The sequence below is a fragment of the Impatiens glandulifera genome, chromosome 4 (genome assembly GCF_907164915.1).
Source record: "Impatiens glandulifera chromosome 4, dImpGla2.1, whole genome shotgun sequence".
Lineage (NCBI taxonomy): Eukaryota > Viridiplantae > Streptophyta > Magnoliopsida > Ericales > Balsaminaceae > Impatiens > Impatiens glandulifera.
Window position 1 is genome coordinate 49,191,372 of NC_061865.1, and position 24,497 is coordinate 49,215,868.

Here is a 24,497-nt window from a genome sequence, read left to right on the forward strand (position 1 = left end):
AAAAAAATTTCAAAATTTTTTTGGGATATTTCCATAAAAAATATTTTGATTAAGGCTTGTTTGGTGTTTATTTATAAACTCTAACACCCTTAAAAATGACTGATATTCTTCAGGTATAATCCTCCCTAGTTATTATCAACATGTACCATAATTTAAATATTGTTGTTTCAATATTTTAAATAACGCTAAAACCTAGAAGAATGACTAGGACCAGAAGAATAATTGATTAAAACTCAAACGTTATACAACCGATTTTCAAAAGCCAACCTTATAAGTAGAGAGCGTTTTTTTAAACGGGTACGAAAGATGAAGCGCGAAAGCTTTTTCCCGAGTATCACCAAACTATGAACTAAAAAAACTCTATCACTACGTTTGTATACGTATGCTAACTTTTATTGATTTTCAAAAAAATCAATTGGCAACTCTGTTAATATTTTGAAATTAATTATGTTTAATTAATTCAAACCTAAAAAAAATCAATTTGTGATTTGATTATAGTAAATCTCCGGATTATTCAAAATTGAACTCTAAAATTAATTATTTTTAATTAATTTTTAAAGCTGTTAGAGATTATTTAAAAATATTTTAAATAATGTTTTATTTTAAAAGAATGTTCCTGACATGCAAACCGATGTTGAAATTCTTGAACCTCGAGTCTTTCTGCGAAAATCGATACCAAAAGATTTTTCTAGGGTTACAATACCCCAATTTAAATAAAAAATAAATTAATAACAATTTTAGGTTATTTTAAAATAATATAATAAGTCAAAACCAATATTAATTAAGAAAATAAACTAAATAAAATTAATGATAAGTGATAGGAAATGAAATTGGGAAAGAAATGATGTGTTATGATGAAAATAAAAAAATAAAAAAGGAGAGAAGAAAAGTAAAATTTGTTATTTTAAATAAATAATGAAGAGAGAGAGGAGGAAGAAATTTTTTATTTTTCAAACGAATCAAATTGAATGTCATGTAATTCACTGTCTCATTCACTCTCCCATATTCATTATTAAATTGTGAATTCGGTTCTTAAATATGTCGGATAAATCAGTCTATTTAAGAAGATGCTATGGGTTTTTATTTATTAGGAGAATTAACAAGGAAAGAGGATAAGTAGAGAGAGGACAAATGCTTTGTTTGATTAGTTGAACAGAGAAAAGGTTGCTGGGCTCTCAAAAATAAAACAAAAGTAATTAATAATTGAAGTTTATATTCAAATCATATGAGAAATTAATAATTGAAGTTTATATTCAAATCATATGAGAAATGATGCAGGGAGATAAATTTATAAAATTACGCCTCTTCATATTCCCATTACCCACAAAAACTTGCACATGGCTCTCAAAACCCATTAAAAGCCCAGACATTTAAACTCTAGCCCCCTTCCAGGCGATTTTTAATTATAAGAAATGTTGATTCTTCTTAACTACTTGAAACCTTCGTGTATTTAGTATAGTTGTGTGTAACTTTGTAAACTTATTGTAATTTTAAGAATCCGATAAACAAATGGTGCTCTTTGAATCATAAAATAACAAATCTCATATAAACTAAGATAGTTAAGAACATTACATATAAACAAAGTAATTCTTTTTACTGTGTAATTTTTAGGGTAATAATCCAAATAATGTAATAACAAATATGGTCGTACATTCTCATTACAAAGAACACATATCTTGACTCTCAAATACCAGATCCAGTTGTTAAGGAAATGGATACATCCAAACTATTTCGATATATCAATCAAATGGACAATAATTAGATACTGTAAAAAGAATGTCAATGGCATAAAAAATCAATGGAACTACCAATTAATGGAGTGATACCGCATCTTCATCTCCACTTTTATCTTCTTTGTTCGGAGGAGCAGGAAAATATGCAAACATTTCAGGTGCCATCATTTTTTGTAATGGAATAGTGGCATCATCATTCTTCGTCGTAATGGAATATGCGCTCCCAGGAACCATAACTAGGAGATGATCATCTATGGTTTTTTCTTGCCTCTGAAGGAAAGAAAAAAAAAACATCTTAATAGAACAAGCCAAAATCACAAGTGTTAATTCAACTATGGATAAAACATATATATGAATTTCAAGGTAATATTCTCTTCCATTTCATACATCTGAGATTCATTCTTATCTGTGGAGAATATTATGAAAATAATGTTCAAAAGCAGCATAACCATACAAGGAAGATATGAGGGAAATCAAAAGATATAATTTGATTGTAATTACTTTCTTATGTAGTATAAAGAACTTTTGTATATATTTGACCCTTACTCATGTACAATGCTACAGTAAATTTCGTATTGAATGTTTTGTTGTACATGAGTAAGTATGAATATAAATTACAATCAAATCATACAAATTATATCTTCAATCATATCTACTAATTTACCCCCAAATCTTCGACTAAATGAATTTGCAACAACTTCATTCCTTTTGAACATTATTTTCATATTATAGGAGTCTTGAAAGACTTGCTTTACAACTAATGAAAAGACATCACATTTAGATAGAAGACAAAGTGTTGTTCTACATGGAATGTTGGTGTGAAACAACAAAGTTAGGATAGAACACACCATTATTAAAATACTCATTTTGGTTATATTTCCTGCTGCTCCAATGAGCCGAAACATATATAGTGTCTAATTTATGGGAGCAATTTATGTATATGAACTGGATTTTATTTATTATTCAATATCAGGTTAACAGTAAACTCTAGTCTCTACACGAATGATAGAATACCTCAGAAATAGAATCTGTTCGTTTTCCGTCTCCCTTTTTGAGGTTATCCATGACAGCTTTAATTTGTTTCTTGGCCAAGGCCTTTCTTGTGCGTCGATCAGCACATTGAGCGGATGTGACCTCAGCATGGCAAGCTACACAAAGTGTCCTCATATTCTCTAGATTACATTCACCTATTCAATGCAAGAATTAAGTATAAAGTTAAAAGGATAGGTACTCAAAGCAACAGTGTATTGTGAGATTTGTAATGAGAAACAGTTAATTCAGCAGAAGAGTAGAAGAGTAGTTTTATGATGTAAAATGGGATACAGAAGTAGAATAAGGACACATAAAATGAATATTATCAAACAGTTTATTAAAAGATGACTGCTTACCGGTGAATATAAATGTTTTCTCCCATTAACATCAAATTTAATCTGGATAAGCAAAACTAGCTTTATTAAGGAGGCTGAGGCAACAGAGTTAAACTTATGGTCAAATCTAGTGTTTTATGTGGTGGACAATTTGGAAAGAAATGAAAAGAAGAACATTTCAAAAGAAAAGTTTTGGTGTGGTTTATGCTTCACGTGTTTGCTTCTATTCATAAAAGGGGATTTTGTACTGGATGAGAATTTTTTGAGCTTATTGACATTTAACTCTCTTGTGCCTTTGTTTTGCCTTGTTTCACTTCTTTTGTTATTTTGTATTTGTCTTCCCCTTTCACCATGTTGTAATGTTTGAAAGCTTCTTGCGTTCCTTTTTATTCTAATGAAAAAGTTGAGCTCTTTTGCTGAAGAAAAAAAAGTCATGGGATAAATCTGGGTATATAACATCTTCTACATTTGTTACAAACTACTGAGGAACTCAAAAAAAATCAGTGCTCTAACTCTTTGGAATAGTATAGTCAGCAGAAGCTAAACTTTGCATTTAACATAATGAACTTATGTAACAATTATATAGAGTACAGATGGAAACTACTCTTAGAGGTGCCAACTTAAGAAAGCAACGGAAAGTACTAAAAAGAAAGGTGTGTGACTTTAATCTGCATATAAATAGAGAAAGGCAAATACTGAACTATAATACCTCCTCCAAGGTAGACAGCTATCGTGTGATCTGCATGCCATGCATTGCCTTCAGTTGGATGATGAACAAGCTTGTCAAGCCTGGAAAGTATAACAGAAATTTGGTCAGAAAAAACATACGAATGAAATAAAGTAAAATCATAATTTAAGCAAACCAAGTCAAACTTGACTTGATGGTTGAGTTGTTCAATTAACAATGCTCAACACTTGGTATACACCTTATTTGTATTATTAGAAATCATTCTCACAACAACTCTATTTATAGTTCTCAGATGGAGAAATCACAAGTGTATTGAAGCAGTCAAAACATAAATGAACTGGATCAACACTTTTGCAAAGGTATCCAAAATTTTAAATTAATGTAGTAGGAAATCATATAAGTGTAAAAACCTCCTGGTGCTTAAAACTTTAAATCTCCTGGTGCTTAAAACTTCTTTTATTGAACATATGGGGATATGGGCTAAATATTAAGAGAGATGACACCTCTTGAGTGTGCTTCATATAAGATTTCTTTTGTGGATGATAGGTAGGAATATTGAAGAAATAGAAAAACATTATCAAAGAAAAGTGAGTTCTTCCATTCCTCTGCATGACAAAAATTTTTAGATCAAATTCCCCTATTAAACTTTCAAATAACTGAATTTTGGCATGTTCGATCATTTAACGAAAACACGTAATTCATTAAACTTAGTAAGAGAGAGATACCGATCCAGTAGCTTACAATTTCTTATGCTCGGACAATTTTGGCGCAACCTTCATTATGTACTTCAGCCGGTTTTCAAGTGACAAGGGTCTTATGTCTTTCACAAGTTTGTGGCAGTTCAGCTGGCAAAATGTGCAAACACCTTTCTCAATTTGAAAAAGCTCCTGGATGATCAAAATATTTCAGTGATGAAATTCATGTTCTAAAAGAAAGAAAAACATGTAAGCAAATTAAGAACGAACCCGTCTAAGAAAGTTGTTGCTTGTTCGCATACGATATTCTTCGTGGCAAGCCAACTTACAGAAGAGATCCTCAAAATACTCGGGTGTCTTGGCATGTTCACTCCTGAAAATCAATAATAAATGAAAACTCGCCAAATAATTGTAGCAATAATAAATTTTAACAATTCTTACTGGCAAGGTGATTGACAAAATTTGCATAGTGGCTCATCCATGACACTCCAACCCTGATTGTATTCTTTTTCTCTTTTACCGTGACCACTGCGCAGATGGACCTTTTTCCAGACAGCATTTAATGGCAATCCAGAGTTTATCTCGTCCAAAGGTGTTGTACGCCTATTGCTTCCTACTTTCAGAAGTCCCTATTAAAGACAAATAACTCATAGCATGTCAATATAAACAACTAAAAGAGCTAAGGTGAATTAAGGGAGACAGACAATAGTAAGTGATTGACAAGGTACAGGGCAAACCTCACTATTATGATTTTGGTGTTCCTTCAAGTAGTACAACTCAAAGGACAAAGGAAGCTGTAGAGGCTTAGCAAGAAGTTTGTTTCGTTGAATGGGTGTGAGATTATTCCACTCTTTGACAAATGCCGAAAGAATAGACCTATAAGCTGGGTTATCCTTGATGCATTTGTAGATGGCTTTCTCCTTATTATTGTTAGCAGGAGGAGGTGGGACCTCAAGATCCTCTGGACAAAAACTTTCAAACAAAGGTTTTGGCCTTGAATCAGTTCCTCTATGGCACGTGTATATGTGGATTCTTCTAGTATACTGGCTCACCTGAAGCAGGTATGATTAAAAATATTATAGCATGACAATAATAATATTTCAATTTTTAAGAAGCCAAACTATCCTTCTGGAAGCACTTTTTACATGTCTTACCAAAATAATTCATATAGATGGTTGTAAAACAACTAAAATCATTGATCAAGGAAAATAATTAGCCACGAAAGAATATCATGACACAGCCTGTTGGATGCAAATATCATTTAAAAATAAAAAATAAATAAAGATAAATAAGCTCCTGAACTTTGATCGAAGGTGATAAAGTAATTAACTATGAAATAATGGTATGATACTGCAGCACATAGAAACAACTACCACTTCAACTTCAAAAACATGACAAATAAGCTTAGGTAAATACCTAGATCTTACCTCAAAACGTAGAGATTCAGTTGGGATACGAATGTTAGAATCAACATCCATCACTGCACAACATTCATCGTGTCTTAAATTTTCAGCCTGCAGTTTCAAACATTTTAGCATTAAAAGAATATAGGAAAGGGGTGAAAAAGCAAGAAAACCAAAAAACAGATAAGCACAAAATGACCAGCTTGTTGATAATTGTCTAGGTCACTAAGTGGCACCTTTAGTGAGTTACCACTGTCCTTGAGATCCTTCTCAATGGATCCATTCCCTTCTTCAGTTTGAACTGATTTTAGTGTTCCATTGTGATTGGAAATCATGATAGCCTGTTTCCCCTGGCAGAATTGATTTAAAATTACATAGCACAAAGTAAAAAAGCAATGACGATTTGTAAGAGGAAAATGCTACAAACCTCATTATGAAACAAGTCATCATGAGATGAACTGCAGTCCTTCACATTTTGTCCTTCAGTTGTATTTTCTACTTCAGATCCTTCATTAATTGTTTTGTCAAGGTCTGTGCATAAATTAAAGTCAGAGATCGATTTAGAAGACACCATTGATTCAATTCCGGATGTTCCAATAGATCTTGATTCTTTAAAATTCGGATTTCTTGAATTTCCATCTGTTTCACCTGATATCCCTATACTCGTAACTCTGTCAACCTGTTTTTTTAGCAATAAATAAATATTAACAGCATGGTGATAGGAAGCATACAAATGTAATGTTAAATTATTGCAAAAAAAATGCCAAGAGATTGGGAACATTGCAGCCCAAAGTTAAATCTAGTAGAAGTGAAGGAAATGGTAGACCCAAAGTTGACCAAGTAGAAGTGGTTAGGAAGGATATGATAAAGAAATATAATTGCATGAGACCACTCCCGATGGAAGCATAAGATTGAGATAGATAGCCCAATTTATTCAGGAAAAAATAGAGGCTATATTAAGTTTAAGAATGCATGTTAAATTGTGGCAAATTGGTGGTTGGGAAGATATTGTCAATAGGTAAGCATATGCTGCTCAATAAATTCATCAGTGTATTCTGATATTCTTTCCAGAAGTTTATCAAATATCAATTCATCTGTGCAATCAGCTTGAAGAGATAGTAAATAAGATGACAGCCAATTTAATAATCATGAAAGTATTTTCAAAAGGAACAGGTAAACAGAAGACATCAAGGATGAACACTACTAACTAACCCTAACTTGACCCTATCATGGTGTTGATTCCCTATCTTTACCATCTCAAGTTCTATGTTGGACTGAAAGCACATCACTGTTCTCTGTATTAGAAGGAATGAGGAAAAAACATCTCAAAATCAGGTATATGAAGTTGATATGAGATAAATATGAAGGCATGAAGGGACATACAAAGATGACATGTGACCGAAAATTTAGAGCAAACAAGAATATGATAGTTATGCTGATTTAATTAGACAATTATAATTAGTTAAATAGGATAATACTTGAATTACAATAAGTAGATTAGATAGGATTTCATTCAAATTAGAATAGGAATAGAGCTTCACTAGGATTATGCTTGCTACTATTATTTACATTGGCCAATGTTCTGTAGGCAAAGTAATGATCAATCAAATGAAGTAGTCTATTTTATAATCAATATTTCTCTCTATTATCACATCTCCTTATATGTCAACCCAATTCCCTGTAGTCTCGCCACAAATTATCTCTATCTTTTCACCTCTTGTACCCGAGAAAACAACACATAAGAATCTCCAAATAATGCAGTAAAAGAAAATTTGTCACTGTCACAAAAATGTAAACACCAAAGACAAGCTTCAAGGAGATTACCTCAATTCCTCTTACAGAACTATACTTTCCATCCACGGTGGACGAAACACGATTCAAGCTCTTGTTAAGGCTTCGCCAACATGCCAGATCAGAAGTGTCCTAAAACAAGATAAATTTGTAAACTTCAAGCAATAGAAAGAAATATTTCGTCAATGACTCTTACATTGGCACAGAAGATATATATGTTAACTGCCTTGGTTTGCCCTCGCCTATGAGCTCTATCTTCAGCCTTCAAAAGTCAGAAACACATTAATCACAAATTAACCATGCAAAGAAAATTAAAGAATATACAATTACAAATATACTTATTAGACTATAACTGGAAACCATATGCCAAAACATATTCCCCCGCCACTAGTTTTTTTATTTGCAATTCCACTAAGATAGTGTGTTTTTAAGCTAATAATGATATGTTAGAATATTCTTGCATTGAGGCATTAATTCCTTGCAATTAAAGGATATTTAAGTTTCAAAAATTAGTATACAGGCATATTGAATAAAGTGTTATTTAATGATAAATTGAACTGGTGCATAATGAACAAAATGTCATTTGATAAAGGAATTGCATATGGAAAAACCGAAAAACTAATGACAAGATAATTATATTAATTTGCACCCAATGTGAAAAAACAATTCTATGAGAATATACTATATTGAAACCAAACTGATACACTAAAACCAACAAGGATCTAGGAAAATACTAAATTAAAAGAGAAACTAATGAAATGTTAGCATGAAAACAATTCTCTACTAGAATCAATAGTCCTCAATACATAGTAGATATTTAGATAAAGCTAGAAAAGCTTCAAACAGTAAGAGAAAAGTACAGGTAAATATTTCAATAATATGTTGAAGATGAATCTAGCACTGAATGTTCAAGGAAATGAAGTATTCACCTGAAGCATGATAGATGGGCTCAAAGGCAACTCTAGGAACACAACATTTTCTGCTGAGGATAGATCAATTCCAAAACTAGCAGCCATGATCCCAATGATAGCAATCTTTACCTGAAAAATAATTAAATTGTATTATTAAATAAAGGGAATATAGAAAAATAATGGTAAGAAATTAGAACAAATATATGAATTATTCGGATTTTACTGGATTTTCTTCCTTTTCTTTCCTCTATGGAGACATGCACAAAAAGTTCGGATGATCTGTTCTCTCATGGTTCCACTAGATTAGAGTGAACCATGAGAGAACAGATTATTCGAATTGCCTGGATGTCTATAATTTTCGTGGAAACTTAAGGGATAAAGTCCATAATGATTATTGTTATGCCTAAATTGCCTGGATGTCTATAATTTTGTTTGCCAATTCTTTATATTTGCATTAGATATATGCATGACAATATATGTTACAAGTATATCTATATCATAACTAGAGAATCATTCTCTTTAAAAATTCAAAAATACCCTTAGACATTATTTAGCAGGAATTAGGCTTCCAAATTATTTTAGTAATTACCCTGTAATTTCCCCGACTATATTCATCCATAATAACTTGCAGAAATTTAAGAGAGAAAATATGTAGAGAATTGTATTGCTTGTGTTCAGTACATAAGAATTCTAGTGTTAAATAATGAAAATTACATTTGCAGGAAAGGATTTAAACAAAAAAATCATATAAATTATAATTGATTTGACAACCAACAACAAATTTTCAATCAATCAGCAAATCAATTAGTCTCATGGATTTGCTACTGATAACATTACATTCTCGGAATCGTTTGACTTTCCATATTTCATTCCAAGGAAGATAGAGAGATAATTATACACTCTCCCTCGAGTTGGGTAAAAGATATTGAGAGTACCCAACTTGCCACATACTTCCTCAAATCGACTTGAGAAGAGCTTTGATGAGAATGTTAACCACCTAATAGGAAAGGCCTTGGGCAGCTATGAGAGTGGAGAGGATGGAAATGTTGATGACATTCTTTCAATTTGATTGATTTTAATCCATGATTCACTTAGTTAGAGGAGTGGCTCTTGGCTCTTGGTTCTTGAAGTGAAAAATTATAATTTTGGACAGATGAAATGTTGGAAGAAATCTGTCGAGACACGAAGACGATGCTCGATACAGATTCGACTGAAGTGCAGTTTCGAAACGACAAAATTGCCAAAAAAAAACGCACTGAGATTTGTGATAAACAATTTTAGAAAAATATGAGATTATAGAATCATTTGAGTTATCCTCCAATGGCTAATTACACCAATGGAGGAGGCAGCGAAAAATTGTGAATCGGTTTTTTCAAGATGGAAAAACTCGCTCTGATACCATGTAGAAATTTGAGAGAATTTTATTGCTTGTGTTCAGTACATAAGAATTCTAGTGTTAAATAATGAAAATTACATTTGCAGGAAAGGAAATGATTTAAACAAAAAATCATATGAATTATAACTGATTTGACAACCAACAACAAATCTTCAATCAATTAGCAAATCAATTAGTCCCATGGATTTGCTACTGATAACATTTCATTCTCGGAATCGTTTGACTTTTCATATTTCCTTCCAAGAAAGATAGAGAGATAATTCTACATAACTGTTTCTTGATGAAACAAAAACAACTATTCTTCTAAACTTCAAATTAGAATGATTATTTACTTTTATAATGAATATAATAGAGGTAAACATGTGTTTCGTGTACAATGACATGAATGTTTTGTACAATAATTCAACAAATGAGCTTATTTCAAAACACACTGTAGAATGTTTTGTATCCTCTACTTTCCAATTAAAAACTAACATTTGTTAGTATCATACACAAATAAATACACCCAAATTCCCATTTAAGCAATCACATGCACCAACATCTAAACTCAACTCTAGCTATTTCCAAACAGATTCAATTTCTGGAGACAAAGAAAGAAGAATCTTTGCATACCTCTCTTGATGATTGAAACAAATGCACAGCTGATTGTCGATCTCTGGGAAGAGTAGTTCCATCAATTCGGATGAATCCAATCCCCTTTTCACATACTAACTCCTACAGAAAGAAGTGAATATAGAAAAACATAAAACAAAGACTCATTTGATGACAATCCAAGATAATAACACCATATACTGACTGTTTAACATTCAAAAGAAACATGGCAAAGAAATATGATGGAATGTGGCTTCTTATATGTATGCTTTCATCTCGTTGCATTTAGCATGAGAAGAAATTTTGTTCTACTGTAAGCTAGCTAATTTTATCTTAGGAGAAGATGATAAATGGTATCATCAGTAACAACATACCATGCACGGACCTTTCATAATGTGAAAACATTGTAAATAGGCGGAAACTCTATGATAAACTCTAAATAAGCTGATATCCAGGCTGGATTTAAGAGTTTTAATCCCTTAAATGGAGGAACTAGTCAATACCTAAGTGGTTAATTATCTCCAGTTTATGAGAGTTATGTTTCCTTATTTCCCTGATAGTATTTCATTTTCTAGTCTGTAAGTACTATATAAAGCATTTTAAAATTTTAAATCTAACGCAAATTAGTAGAACTGTTTCTTATATCTATTCACTTCAAGATATCAGAGCTACTTCCACATTTACAACAGCCAGGCACTTTAGCTATTATGTTCTCCAGAGCTCCAACAAGAAAATTACATTATGGGAATTGATTCAAAGAAACAAAAATAATCAGGTAAGAAATCAAAAATCATTTCAGGTCAACTTCATTATATTCTGTTTGTTCCTGTTTAAATCAATGATGTTTGAACATGTCTTAATTACTTTAGAATGACTAACTAACATGCACTTCATTCCGCCAGAGAAGCACTTTCCCATTACAGTTTTGGAGCTGTAACCAAGTTGAAGTTCATTACAATGAGACCAAAAGTACTATCACACATGTGCAACATTTTTATAAAAGTCAGGACAACCCCTTCTCTAGCTTTAGAAGATTTAAGCATAGTTTCCCCACACCAGAAGAAACTTAATGATACATGTGCAAAGTGAATTCCACTATAGCGTGAGTTATACAAACACATTCAGCGTCCAGCGTTAAAGATTTAAACCTCAACTACTAAGTCCAAATTTGATATGACATAACTTGCATATGTATCGTCCAATAATTGCTACTCAAGGGTGCCGTATGACTCTTGTTTATGCCAAATGAGTTCAATATTTTCCCCAAAAAAGTATACATCTTAATTCCTAATCTTAGGAGAAAAAATGTTAGCGACCACATATTTAAACATTATGTTAATACCGACATATTTTTGTCAACTGTAGCAACTTAAAACAAAAAGTCATGAAATGTTTTGTATTTAAAGATCTAATTACTCCATAGGAAAAAACATTGTGTGTACTAAGTTTGCTCACCTGTACACCATCAAGAACTTTGTGATGATGACCAAATATTATCATCTTTTGACATGAATGGTTAGTTTCCATATCAGCGTCATCTGAACCAGCAAAACTTGGATGCATGCAAAGCCAGTCACGAAATCCTGACAGTTTGGCAATTCCAATCACCTGCTTGGAGAGTGTTTTCAAATACTCACAACACCCACCACCATCTGAAAGAAAGTTACAGAGATGCTTAGACAAACTGTACAAGAATGGTAAGCTCAACCCAAAGTCCATACATAATTTCAATTTTTTACATTGAATCTATCAAAAGGTTCTATTTGCTTCAATCAAATTCTTTATTGTCCTGATTTTGATAGAAAAGGAAAATTTAAGGATATGAAGCATTTCTTCTGCAAACTGTTTAGGCTTGCGTTCTACTCTCCATTTCAATAAAAAGTTGAGCTTTTTTAAAAAAATAATCATAAAATTCTCATCCCGTACAAAACCCTCTTTTCCTAATAGGAGCAAAAGCATGAACAAACTAAGCATGTGGCACAAATCCTGAAATTTCAGATATTTCTATCAGAATTGACATTCTTTTGGACAATCCATCATAAGTAATACAAATGACCATTCTAGTAATTCTCTAACAGTTGATAATTCCGGAGGACATTATGTGTGGGAGTAGAAAAATAATTCAGAAAGTTAAGTGCCTACATGATTCAGGAACGAAAATTCTGCAGGAAAAATTAAGTGAGAATTTATTTAGGTTGATCAGGAAACATGACAATTGACAAAACATTATATAAATCATGCAAAACCTCAAATACTTAGCATATAAAGATGAGTATAAGTTATCTATAGAAAACTGCAAGTGTGGAGAAAATTCAGCAGCATTACCATCAACATCCTCAGAAACCTCAGATGGAATGCCTTCTGCAGCATCTGTAGAAGATTTATCATTCTTTACCATCTCTATTGCCGAAACAATATCTGAATTTTTCAATTTCAAATTTATGAGCTGTCGACGCTTTGGTGGCAATTGCATCAGTACATGCTGCTTCAAGCGTCTTATCTAAAAATGAACACATATAAATCTGAAAGTCAGTTTCCATCAGTGGAAAGAAATTTGAGAAAACAATGGTGATAAATCAATACTGTTAAGCCACTAGGGTGACTCAAGTGGTAAGAGTCGGTGTCTAAGAGACTAAAGATCACGGGTTCGATTCCCAGTTATAACGTCTTAAGTTAGAATCAGAGTCATAACTAGTGGTGCTAGCTTCCTAAATTCAAAATAAAAATCAAAGACTGCTAGGGCTTAAGCATTTCTACTCAGCTAGTTTTTACTTGCCTTGGAGGAGCAAGTTTTTTCATAGAATTTACACATTCTTTCTGATTTCAAGCTAAAGATCTCGACTACTCTCCCTCATTTATCATAATTTGTTATTCTCTTTATCTCTCCATCAATTTTCAAGAAAGACTTATATCAAAGAACTTATGCGATAACTTCTTTCTTTGACAACTGAATTTGACTAGGCCGGATTATTCAACATTGAAAATGTTGAATATATAATTATATATACAAGCAAGCATGCAACCTCATGACAACTCATCATCTTATCCCTTCTCATTTAGGCATGTGGCTTTAGTCCACATGCTTCCACTAGATGTTTAATGGATTTGGAAATATGTATCTCATTTATTCCCTTTCACATACATTATTTATATATTTGTATCTCATGTAACATTTGATGTCATTCACAAATACTGTAAGGGTAAACCAAGAAGACATAGCATAAAAGGAATAAGATAGCATGTAGCGATAGAATCTAAGATTTGGGCAGTTGTAACTAGTTAAACTTTCAAACTGATGTAATTAAATAACAGTTGTATTAACTTGGCAGCAGTTAGGCCAAGTCAAGGGAGCTGCAAGATAGAAGTTATGAATTGAATGTTTAGTTCCTCCCTTGCAATCTAAGTCTTCTTTCTTCCTCTATTGTCTCATCTCTCTCTCTAGTTCTTCACTATCCCTTTCTAGTCAGTCGGGAAATCATAAAAAATAAGTATGAATTCGTACTGTGATGATTTTTGGCTACAGTTACCTTCTTAGGTATCTTTGGGGCTTGCATTTTCTATCCTAGTTGTTTTTCCAAAGGGATCTATAACTGGTCCGGGAACAAAGTGCCACATACCACTGCTTGAATCCTACGGGGACAAAATGCCATGTGTGTGAACGGGACTAGGATTGGTAATGAAATGCAAAGTGGGAAGCTATTGGACTTACCTTCTTATGCAGCTGTGGACTTATTTGTGATGGCACAATTATTTTGCCTAAGGTGTATATAGTGTATAATTTTCGCCAATGTCCAGGAGTCCAGGTTGTTACAACATTTATGAACTCATCATAAGAAAACCGTAACTTGTACAATGCCTAAAAGTCATATAAGCCATAGAAATATACACAACCTAGTCATTATGGGAAGAAATCGCATATTTTAAATTACCTTAAAGTAACGTCACCTCAAAAGAAGTTATAATTGAACCCCGTGCATTATGTCAAAAACTAAATAAATTTGGGAAAAGGCAATGCCTTTTTTTAAATAAAACCAATAACAATTAAAAAAAGCTAAAAATAAAAAGAATGATGTGAAACAAGCTGAGGAACACAAAAATATCAATTCAACTCTAACCCAATTGAATATACATCAAGAGTGCAAAGAAAATGCATGTGGTTAAAAGAAATGAACTCATGTTGCACTATGGTCAGAAGAAATGAAGATGAAATTTGGAAAGAAGTGTACTCATGTTGCACGACTCAAAGTAAAACCTGGAACAAAATACCAAATACACTCAACAATGGGCTGTTTTGCATTGCATGTTAATAACTTTATATTTAGTTCTTAATAATTTACAACTATTATCTAACTAATTATTCAAATATTCCACTTATTCGGGTATTTTTCTGCATATTTGATTTACACTGTATTTACTTCTATTCTCTAACATGGATAAGTTTTTTTTTGCTGTTCTAATATCTTTTTATAGATTTATGTAATTAAAATCTAACATTTGTTAAAATTCATTAGGTTTAATATTGATATCATTAGATATAGTTAAATTGCTTCAGTAAAAAAACTAGTATGTGCAATGCACAAACATGTTGATTAGTTAAGGAAGAAACATGGACCACATTACAAAAACTAGACGCCATCTTGAAATAATTAACTAAAGAGTATGGTCATAAGAGCAAACAAGTACTGTGATATTTTAGCAAAAGATTATGTAAGAAAACAGCAGAAATAACACCACATTATTAAGCTTATATATATGAAAACCATGTAACAAAACCATACCATAACAGTTTGCTTTAGCAAGACATTTAACTCCTCCAATCGAACACCGTTAGAAAAATCCTGAGAGAAGGAAGGAGATGCATCTCAAAATATGGATAACCATAACTATAAAATCACTGCAAAGTTCATTAAATTTCTGACCCCACTGGCCAACCATCAAGAAACTCGCAATATTAACTTATCAATGTGGCATCTCGAATCTAGAAAAATACATGCGACCAAATAAGATAGAACAATCACATAACATAAAGTGAGTAAAACAACCAGATGCTGCACAAAGTATTGCTTTCCTAGTGTAAGATATCTCCCATACGGGGAAATCCACTAAAAGCAACAAGAATATGCTAACTACTAAACCAAAAAGGTGACTGGTGGACATAAAAGGGAATTACCTTAAACATTTTCCCCTTGCCACGTTGAACAAGTTTGGCAGAACAATAAGTTTTTGCAAATTCATATTTGTCCTTTCCCAGCAAACCTGGCCTAACAAAAATGAGCAACTCAAGCAAACTGAACTAACTTAAATCATCACCAGACTCCAGTAGGATGGGATGGAGATGAAAAAGATTACCACAACATGTTTATCTGTTGAAAAATGTCATATGGCCTGCAATCACCTAGGACGGCACATATAAAACCAGGTTAGCGTGCATTGAGCATACAACATAGAAACATTAAAATAAGTTGATAAGACATTTAAAGGTATAAAAAGGCTAACAGGGAAATAGTTTTGGGACCAGGAGAATTTTTTTTTGGAATAGCATGAAAGAAGAAACAAATGTGGTGACATTTTTGCACTAGAAAAAGTATAATAATATAACCTTGACAGAGAAGGGGTCCCGGACAACAGAACTATTCGATTGATCCTTGCGGACACATCAAGTACAGCTTTTACCTGTCATATGGTAAAAGGGAGACAATAAGGCAATCTAAAAGCTTTAAGGAAGCATAAAAATGTGAATTTAAAGTATGTAAAGAATTATTCTACAATCAAGGAATAGATAACAAATAAATATTCCATTCCCTGAGCAAGAAGAAAAGTAATAATTTAATCACCTCATTTAAGTAAGGAATTTAACTTAATTCAAAAATTTAAGCATTTGCTACTTGGGCTTTCTTTATTTTTGAACATCTTAACTTGTTACACCACTTAATGTCATTGATTGGGCTCTCACTCAAAATGTCATTTTGATGTTTTGGGTCCACAGGAGACCATTGTTACGAGAGGATTTTAGGGTTAGGTTTTCTAACCCTTAATAAGTCGACGGATTGTTAACGAAGTCGGCAGGTTCGGTAATTTCGGTAATTTTGTTGTTAATAAGTTGTATTCACACAGCAGGGTTTTAGTCTGGAATAAGCTGTTACACAGCATATGAAAGTTCTTAAGTTCTTGTAGCAGTTGAGTAACTGCATTAGTTATAACAGAGAAGAGTAGTAACAGCTGGCCTTGCCAGCTGGCAAAGGAAGTTAGAGAGTCATGTAAAGGGGTGAATGATTCTGCCTTGAATACTTGCTGAAGTGTAATAGAAACGACTGACCGATGAATTGACTCTTCAGGTAACCCTGATTAACTCTTCCTATTCTCGTTCTGCATCTCTTCTAATCTTTTCTTCTAATTAATCTCTTCTTCCTATCAATTGCTGATTTGCAATTATTCTCATTCTCTACTCCTCTAATCTCTCATCTTATCGGCAGCTGTCAAACCTAGATTTCATATTGTATACGTATAGTTTTCATAATATCAACCATCAGCAAGTAGAAATGATCTTTTTCTCATTAATAAAATGTCTTTTGAATGTGTTTTTGGGAGGCACATTTCCTAAGCAGACCAATCTTTAATAAGCACCACAAACCAACCCTAGACAACAACAACAAAACAACAAGAAGGGATCGTAAAAGAACATTAAGTAATTTTATAAAAAGGATAATAACCACTTCTAACCCCCACTTTTTAAATAAGAGTCGGTTCTGATAAAGGGTGGGAAATTTTCCACAACTTCTACTTTTAACAACATAGCACCCTCCAAATAACTTTCCACACTTACTCTTCATTTCTTCTTATTCTTCCAATGACTCAATTATTTCTTAGTCTTAGGGTTTTGAATGTATATAAATTATCCTCTCATTCTACAGCTTATTAGAAAACAATCAAGTCCAGAGGTACAGAAAAGATGAACAAGAAAAAGATCTTTGCATGAGACATTTATTTACATGGAGAGTATCTGAATGACTTTCTGTCCCTTACCAGTTCTATTTATACAATGTGCTCCAAGACAAGGAGTTCCAGATTAAGTTCAATAATGCCAGAATAAATTTCAAGAGAATAAATAGGGAATACATTTTAACACAATATTGCTAACAAAAAGACATAGCAAACCCAAGCAGCTTTAGTTTCATTGGCAAATCAAATGTCCAAAACATAGATATAATCACGTATGAATTCCTAATAAGCAATTTTCAGCCCTAAAGTAAACTAGACAACAAATAATTCATTAGATATCAACAGAACAAGGTTGGACATTACTGGTTGAAATGTCAGAAGAGATCAATGATTTAGTTATCGCTAGGTTTCAAACAATTTTATACCTATGAAACTCCTGCTTGAAGCAAAGGGAAATAGAAGTTTATCAAAAACTAAAACAAGAAGGCTAGTCCTTTGCAGCAATGTAAAGCTATTCAGTTTAAGACAGACCTTAACTGAAAAAGGTTTCAGTTGTAGGGGCATTTTAAGCTTAAAACTTGTTATATGTCACAATCAACCCCACCCATAAGACTCATTCTGAGTTGTGCCTTATTCTTTTTATTTTAACACGGAAAATCGTGCCTCCCCAAAAAGAAAAAGACTCATTCTACATTGTACATTGATTTTGACCAACAGATTATCATAAACTCTCTTACACCTAGAATTAAAGCTTGGCTTAATGGCTCATGCGTTTGATTCCATACAAGAAATCAATTATCTAATTCTCCACTCCAACTGCCAAAACAAAGAAGAAAAAGATACCCCTTATTCAGTCAATACCATCCAAGTAGTATGAAAAGACCACATTTGTTACGCAAAAGAGGAAGTTAAGGTATGTTAGTTAAAGGCAAGCTAAAACTAGATGGCTAAGTTCGGTAATGGCCTAGGGTAAGCTAAAAAATGATGAGTTTCCCTTTAAACAAGAATCCTCAATAGTTTTATGTTATCAAACTTCTGCCACATATACATCAGTATCTTTTCTTCCAACAGTCTAGTATCAGATAATATCTACAACCATTGACCAAGACTTGGCTTTTAGAATTAGCAAAAGATGAAAGTTTTAGGATGGAAAATGCACTGCAACATCCAGAATTGTCAGAACTTGAATTGGATGACTTTACCAGCTTATAGAAAGTAAGATACATCAAATTACTAGCAAAAGACATAGTAAAGCAAAAAAGTAAGCAGTATAGCACCTCGTGTGTTTCTCTCAACTTCTTTGAGCTTCGTACATAATGTGATTCATCTACTATCAAGAATGCCCACTGTAACTTTAAGATATTGCTCAACAAATGATGAAGCATTGTGTATGAAATAACCACAACTCTGGGGCATCTTTCCAAGCGCGTAGGATCATTTTGACGGCCAAAAACTAGGAAATGCAAAATTAGTATATATAGCATGAGATTAAGATTGAGTAATCAACCAATAACACAAAGTGCAACACAAGCAATTTTCAGTATCAATTAATCAATGAACTACAATATTTCTAAGGAACGGAAATAAGGGTTGGGAGAAGACAATGAGGAGGGATGAAAAGAACCATTCAATAGGTCAAAGCATCCTCAAACGATGAAGACACTAACCAAAAAGCACAAAAAGGAAAAATCAAACATTACGACATCAATTGCATCCACAACCACCAACAAAGAGCACTCGAGCGAACATCTATCAAATAATACGACAATAACCCTAAAACTATCATCTAAAATCGCACAAACTCTTATCCACACACCACCCCCCACCCCTGCCCTGATATTACCCACCTAATGAGTGAAGTAAATGAAACTAATTGAAAGTTTAGATAATTACCAAGATGGATGTCTGAAGGCAAACAGAAGGGAAGCCATCGCTCCAATTCCTCTGCCCATGATAATCGCAAAATAGCTGGGCAGACAACCAATACAGGGCCTTCATTCATGAAACATGCAGCAATTGCAATTGCCTGAAAAATCAACGAATGCAAATCAGTGACTAATTGCAACTGCCTGTAAGTAACCACTCATGATATGTGCCAGTCAATAAACAAGCAAATTTGAAGACAAATGCCATTTTTTTGAGAAATTTTTCAGTGAGGATATGATGTCAGGTTTCTTACTTCCTTCCAGGAAAAAGATAATTCATAAGTCATTATAGTTCATTTATCCAAAAGAAACACAACAATACAATCAATTATTTTAACACATTAAGAGAAATGAGAATAACTGTAGCCTAGAAATTCTCTGAGATTTCTAATGACATCATTCTACAAGCATTTCAAGGACTGGTAGCAATTTAGCAAAAATAAAAGGACTGCTAGAAACATTATATATAAGAAAAAGTCATACATTTACACATTTTTAATTAATGATTAATTCTACAAGGAAAAGACACGGACCATCAAGTTCGTGCATTTTAACAACACAGTATGTCCAACCTAGCAGTTGAGTCAATTGCTTATACAAAATGTATTTGCATCAGTGGTCAACAAAAAGAACAAAAACAATTTAAGTGCATAAGAAAGATCTAAGGATTATTCCAGAGTTTTAAACCATTGTATGGGTATTTCTAAGTGAATATGTGACTCCTCCTTACTTTAGAGAGACACCAAGCAATTTTCAAAATATATAGTGTTATTCATAATCAGTTTATTCCACATGTCACTTAATGACAATGTAGACATCTTTATCTTTCATTTTTTTGGGGGGTCCGTTTTTTTCTAGAGGAGGCTACCACAACATCCCACCGCCATGACCTCCGACATGTAGACCTCCTATCTAATTCACTATTAGCCAACAAATGGACCTAATAGAAATCTTAGTGTACATAATTTTAAAAATGTTTGGCTGATGAAAAAGTAGTCAACACTATAATACAGACTTTGAAATGAATCATAAAGATAACTAGGCATACTTAATTTGAACTCCTCAGTCGCTGCCTATCAAAGGAAGGCATGTCAAAAAGAGGATTATGAAACCCTTAAAATAGAGTTATTCTCGCCCATGATCATTTCTTCCTTCCATCATTAGTTTAAAGCATAGAAAATGGTTCAGCATTATAATGTATCATAGTTACTGTTACCTGCAGTGTTTTCCCTAGGCCCATTTCATCTGCAATAAGACAACGAGCTCCTCTACGTAACCCAAATCTAAGTCCTTCAAGTTGAAAAGGAAGAAGAGAATCAAGCAGTTTCCGTGGAAGATTCTTAAGCAATTCGTCAACCTTCTCGTCGCAAAAATGTTCTGGCCTACTTGGAATCCAACCGCCATCAACAAAAGTATGAGATAGCCTTTCAACAACATTAAATGTTCCCCAGGGTATCTCTTCAATCTCAATTCCCTTAAAACTCTTCAAACATCTCAAAACTGCGTCATATTCCACAAGTTTGTAAACACAAGCCTTGCCACCACCATGGAGTTGTGTGTAGTGAGACAGCAAAACCTAAGAAAATTTTCAAAAAAAAAAAATTTGAAAAATTTGAAGATGAAATATTCGACAAAAACCTTTTTATTCGCACCAAACTATTAAAAAGTAAGCCAGCATAATCTGCTAGCAGATTCGTAATTATATAACAGCTACATAACAGACAATTTTCAAAACAATAACATGCTAACAGTTGAACAGCTGATTTTGAAATTTCAAACCCATCAAACTGGGAAGATAAGTTGTTATGCATAATGAGAATTAGAAAGTACTGCAATTAGAAACATGATATCATCACACTTCAGGGTGCTCTGGTGGTCAATTGGGTGCTGGATAGCGTAGAAAACAGTGCGAGTTTCAGTAGTATGTTTTCCAACCGGAATTCAAAATTCATGGAAACAAATCCTAATGTTACGAGCATGGTTGTGCAAGAAATCACGATGAAGAATCATGCATTAGGAAAAGATCATACATTTGCTAGGCATTCCCTCAGTCTCTCAAGGCATACAGCTTCACCCGGATAGGAGATGCCCTTCAAGGGGGCAGGCGTTATTGAGAACGAATCAGGAGAGCATATTTCGAGCCTAGCTTTAAATTTATCAACAGGAACAGGGACTTGTGGTGGTTTCTGAAATTGGTCATTACAGGAGGAGGCATCATTGGTTCTTGAGGAAGTTACACACTGCTGCAAATTAACTTTCTTGCATTTGAATAGCTTCCATACGTCTTGATTCGAGTTCGTGGCGGCGGTAGTGGTGGGTCTGGTGGCGGTAGCTCCTTCCAGTGTCTTGCGCTTGGCTAGAGCAGCGAGGCGGTTCGATTCGGCTCTCTGCCTCTGTTCTTCTGTCATCGCATCGCCATCCATGACGAAATTCTAGGGCATGAGAGTTTTCGGCTAAATCTCCGACTGCCGGTAGACTGACGGAAATCTAGATATGGAGAAAGAGAGAATTTGATGGCCAAGGGGCGTGTCAGTTCGAAATGGACGAACACTTTGCAAAGAGCGCCAGATTGAGGCAAGTAAGTTTCTTTCATTTTTATAGCAAAAAATAAGAAAGTGTTCTTAGTTTATTTGTTTTTTTTATTTTGTTAAAAAAAACGATAAAATAAAATTGTAATTTAATTAGAATTTTATGTTTGGAAAAATGTTTAATAAAAATAATTTAAATATATAATATATATTATTAAAATATTTGTTTCACTGAACACGTTAGGATATTTCAAGTATCAAAAAGTTTTTTTAGAAGTCGATCTCACCAAAAAAAAATATATATATATATATTAGTTAAGCATATTAATTTAATTTAAAAAAACCAAAATATTGGTTTCACATTTAATTTCTTAAATTCAAAAAAAATATTTATTTGAATAATAAATATATCACATTGTAACTTTTTAAATTCAGAAAAATAAATTATCGAATTAATATGTTAATTCTGTTATAAATGATAAAATAATAATATTTTTATTTAAGAAATATAAAAAAAATATTATAATTATAATTTCTAGGGGTGAGAATTATAAAAACACACTAATTTAAATTTCATTGAAATTTTAATTTTAATTTTAATTTTTAATCTTAAATGTTTTAGGAATTGGATCTCAATTTGAATCTAATTCAAATTCTAATTTCATGGTCACCAAACACACTAGTATGTGTAATCAAGATAGGAAAAATAGAAAATAATTACTATATAAAAATTTGACATATCCCAATTTATAAAATATTTATAATTTTAAAATAATATTTTGAATTTTTTTAATTCAAAATAATCTAAAGGAAATGTTAGGATTAAATTATGATTAAATATTGTGATAATTAAACCTTAATTATAAAAATTAATTAAAGACCAAAAATAATTTAAGATTAAAATAGTGTATTTATTTTACCCAAACTAAACCTGAAAAATGTTGAAATAATTTAATTATGATTTTAAACATGAGTTATATGTAATTTATGACTTAAAATAATTAAATAAATACTCCAAAATATCTAAAAATACTCAAAAATAAAATAAATGAACATAATTTTTATTATGTTGTAAAAAATATTTTTATGTATTAATTTGGTGGAGAAAATGTAAGAAAGAGTTAAAATTTTGATTTCAAATAATCATTTTAATAAAAATTAAAAATGATAATATAGTGCGGCCGAAAATAAATAAATCAGCAGCAGCAAGATTTTTGTTCATTGTATCAACGCTGGATTTTCATCCAGCGCCCAGGAACATGTCGCGTAGCTGGTTGTAACAAAAGTAACGCGCGCCCGGATTCATACAGGATCAACTAATGGGATGCTAACCCCGTTAGCCCAGACACTCGAACGCCACCAGAAGGAATGTCTAGCGATGGACGGAACGCCAACGACGCGTTTATTTAAATTAAATGACGTCGTTTTGTTTGTCTTTTCCGATGATACAGGGCGAACACGGAGGCTCGCGCTCGACGTCGGTGGTCCTTCCAAAAGCTCTATCTCCTTCATTTCTCATCATTATCCCTCCAAACTTCGCCAGCGTGCACGTCTCTCCCTCTTCTTCATTACCCTGAGGATTGAAGTCAAAATCTACCCTAGAACTATGCTGGCGAGGACAAAACAAAAAAGAAGAAAAAGAGTTTCAGAAGTCAAATTCAATTTGAATTCGACTTCGAAATCGATCTAGCTTGAGTGTAATTACTCCATAGGTGTTCTTTTTCCAATCCATCGAACAAAATCCAATAATTACAGTCTACTTGAAGATCTTCAAAGAAGTTCTGACGACTGGTTTTTGAATAAATCATTTCGGCGTATCAATCTTCGATTTAGAGCTCTAAAAAATTTCATAAAGATCATTGGAGTGTTCTTCAATCACTAGTAAGTTTCCAGACCAGCTGTAATTCAAGTTATGATTCAAAATTGGAATTTTTCAAGTTCGATCGGGTTGATCTTATTTAGGGTTCAATTTCGTGCTTTTTATTGTCGAAATCAATCACTAGATGATGTCCAAAAATTATATTGTAAAAGATTTCATCAATTCAACCCCAATCAAAAAACCCAATTTTGATTTGAAAATCTAGAAAATTTGAAATTCGTGTTCTTGAGCTTTTGAGCTTGAATTTTGATTCAAATATCTTTCTAACATGTTTCTAAACATGATATGATGATTTTCAAATGATATTACATACATCCCGATCATGTTTGATCGAACTGAAATTTTTAAAAATTAAAGTTTGAATTTCAGTTTTAAATTTTTTACGGAGCTTGATTGATGTCTTTGTTTTAGTTGTGTTCGATTGTAAACATCATTTCGAAGTTGTTGGAACAATAATTAGGCCATGAGATGGCTTAATTCGAAAGTTCACAAAATATGCCATAATAATCGTTTTGAAAAATCAGTCATTATATCCAATGGAGTTGATAGCAATTTACAGATCATGCTTTCATGATTTGTATCAAAAGATAGAAACTAGTATTTTCATACCAAATGAAGAACATTCGGTGTTCTTGGACCGAGTCCTGTAGG

At 32.7% G+C, this 24,497-nt stretch overlaps 1 protein-coding gene across 2 annotated transcripts; it reads right to left on the bottom strand.

Annotated features, from left to right (window-relative positions):
• Positions 1-1,796: 1,796 nt before the first annotated feature.
• LOC124936208 (DNA annealing helicase and endonuclease ZRANB3-like) lies at positions 1,797-21,933 on the bottom strand. 2 transcript variants are annotated; one of them, XM_047476689.1, is made up of 25 exons: positions 21,470-21,933; positions 20,656-21,015; positions 19,408-19,540; positions 18,792-18,967; positions 16,175-16,248; positions 15,925-15,960; positions 15,746-15,836; positions 15,354-15,413; positions 12,901-13,075; positions 12,031-12,227; positions 10,597-10,698; positions 8,607-8,717; positions 7,874-7,939; positions 7,711-7,809; positions 6,535-6,565; positions 6,314-6,417; positions 6,123-6,236; positions 5,911-5,997; positions 5,221-5,535; positions 4,925-5,112; positions 4,754-4,856; positions 4,530-4,675; positions 3,810-3,889; positions 2,748-2,920; positions 1,797-2,003 (listed from the first exon to the last, which is right to left on the bottom strand). In XM_047476689.1, the coding sequence occupies exons 1-25, from the start codon at positions 21,860-21,862 to the stop codon at positions 1,812-1,814; spliced, it is 3,606 nt and encodes a 1,201-aa protein (XP_047332645.1). In that variant the 5' UTR covers positions 21,863-21,933; the 3' UTR covers positions 1,797-1,811. The 2 variants fall into 2 exon arrangements, with proteins under 2 accessions (XP_047332645.1, XP_047332644.1); XM_047476688.1 differs by having other exon boundaries at positions 6,314-6,565; positions 21,470-21,932.
• Between the last annotated feature and the right edge of the window lie 2,564 nt (positions 21,934-24,497).

Excerpts from the sequence above, each read along its gene's own strand:
- LOC124936208 (XM_047476688.1), bottom strand. The coding sequence starts at position 21,862 with ATGGATGGCGATGCGATGACAGAAGAACAGAGGCAGAGAGCCGAATCG. Across the intron at positions 7,940-8,606 it reads GCCCATCTATCATGCTTCAG|GCTGAAGATAGAGCTCATAG; the intron begins GTGAATACTTCA and ends TGACTTTTGAAG. Across the intron at positions 2,921-3,809 it reads AGCTGTCTACCTTGGAGGAG|GTGAATGTAATCTAGAGAAT; the intron begins GTATTATAGTTC and ends TGCATTGAATAG.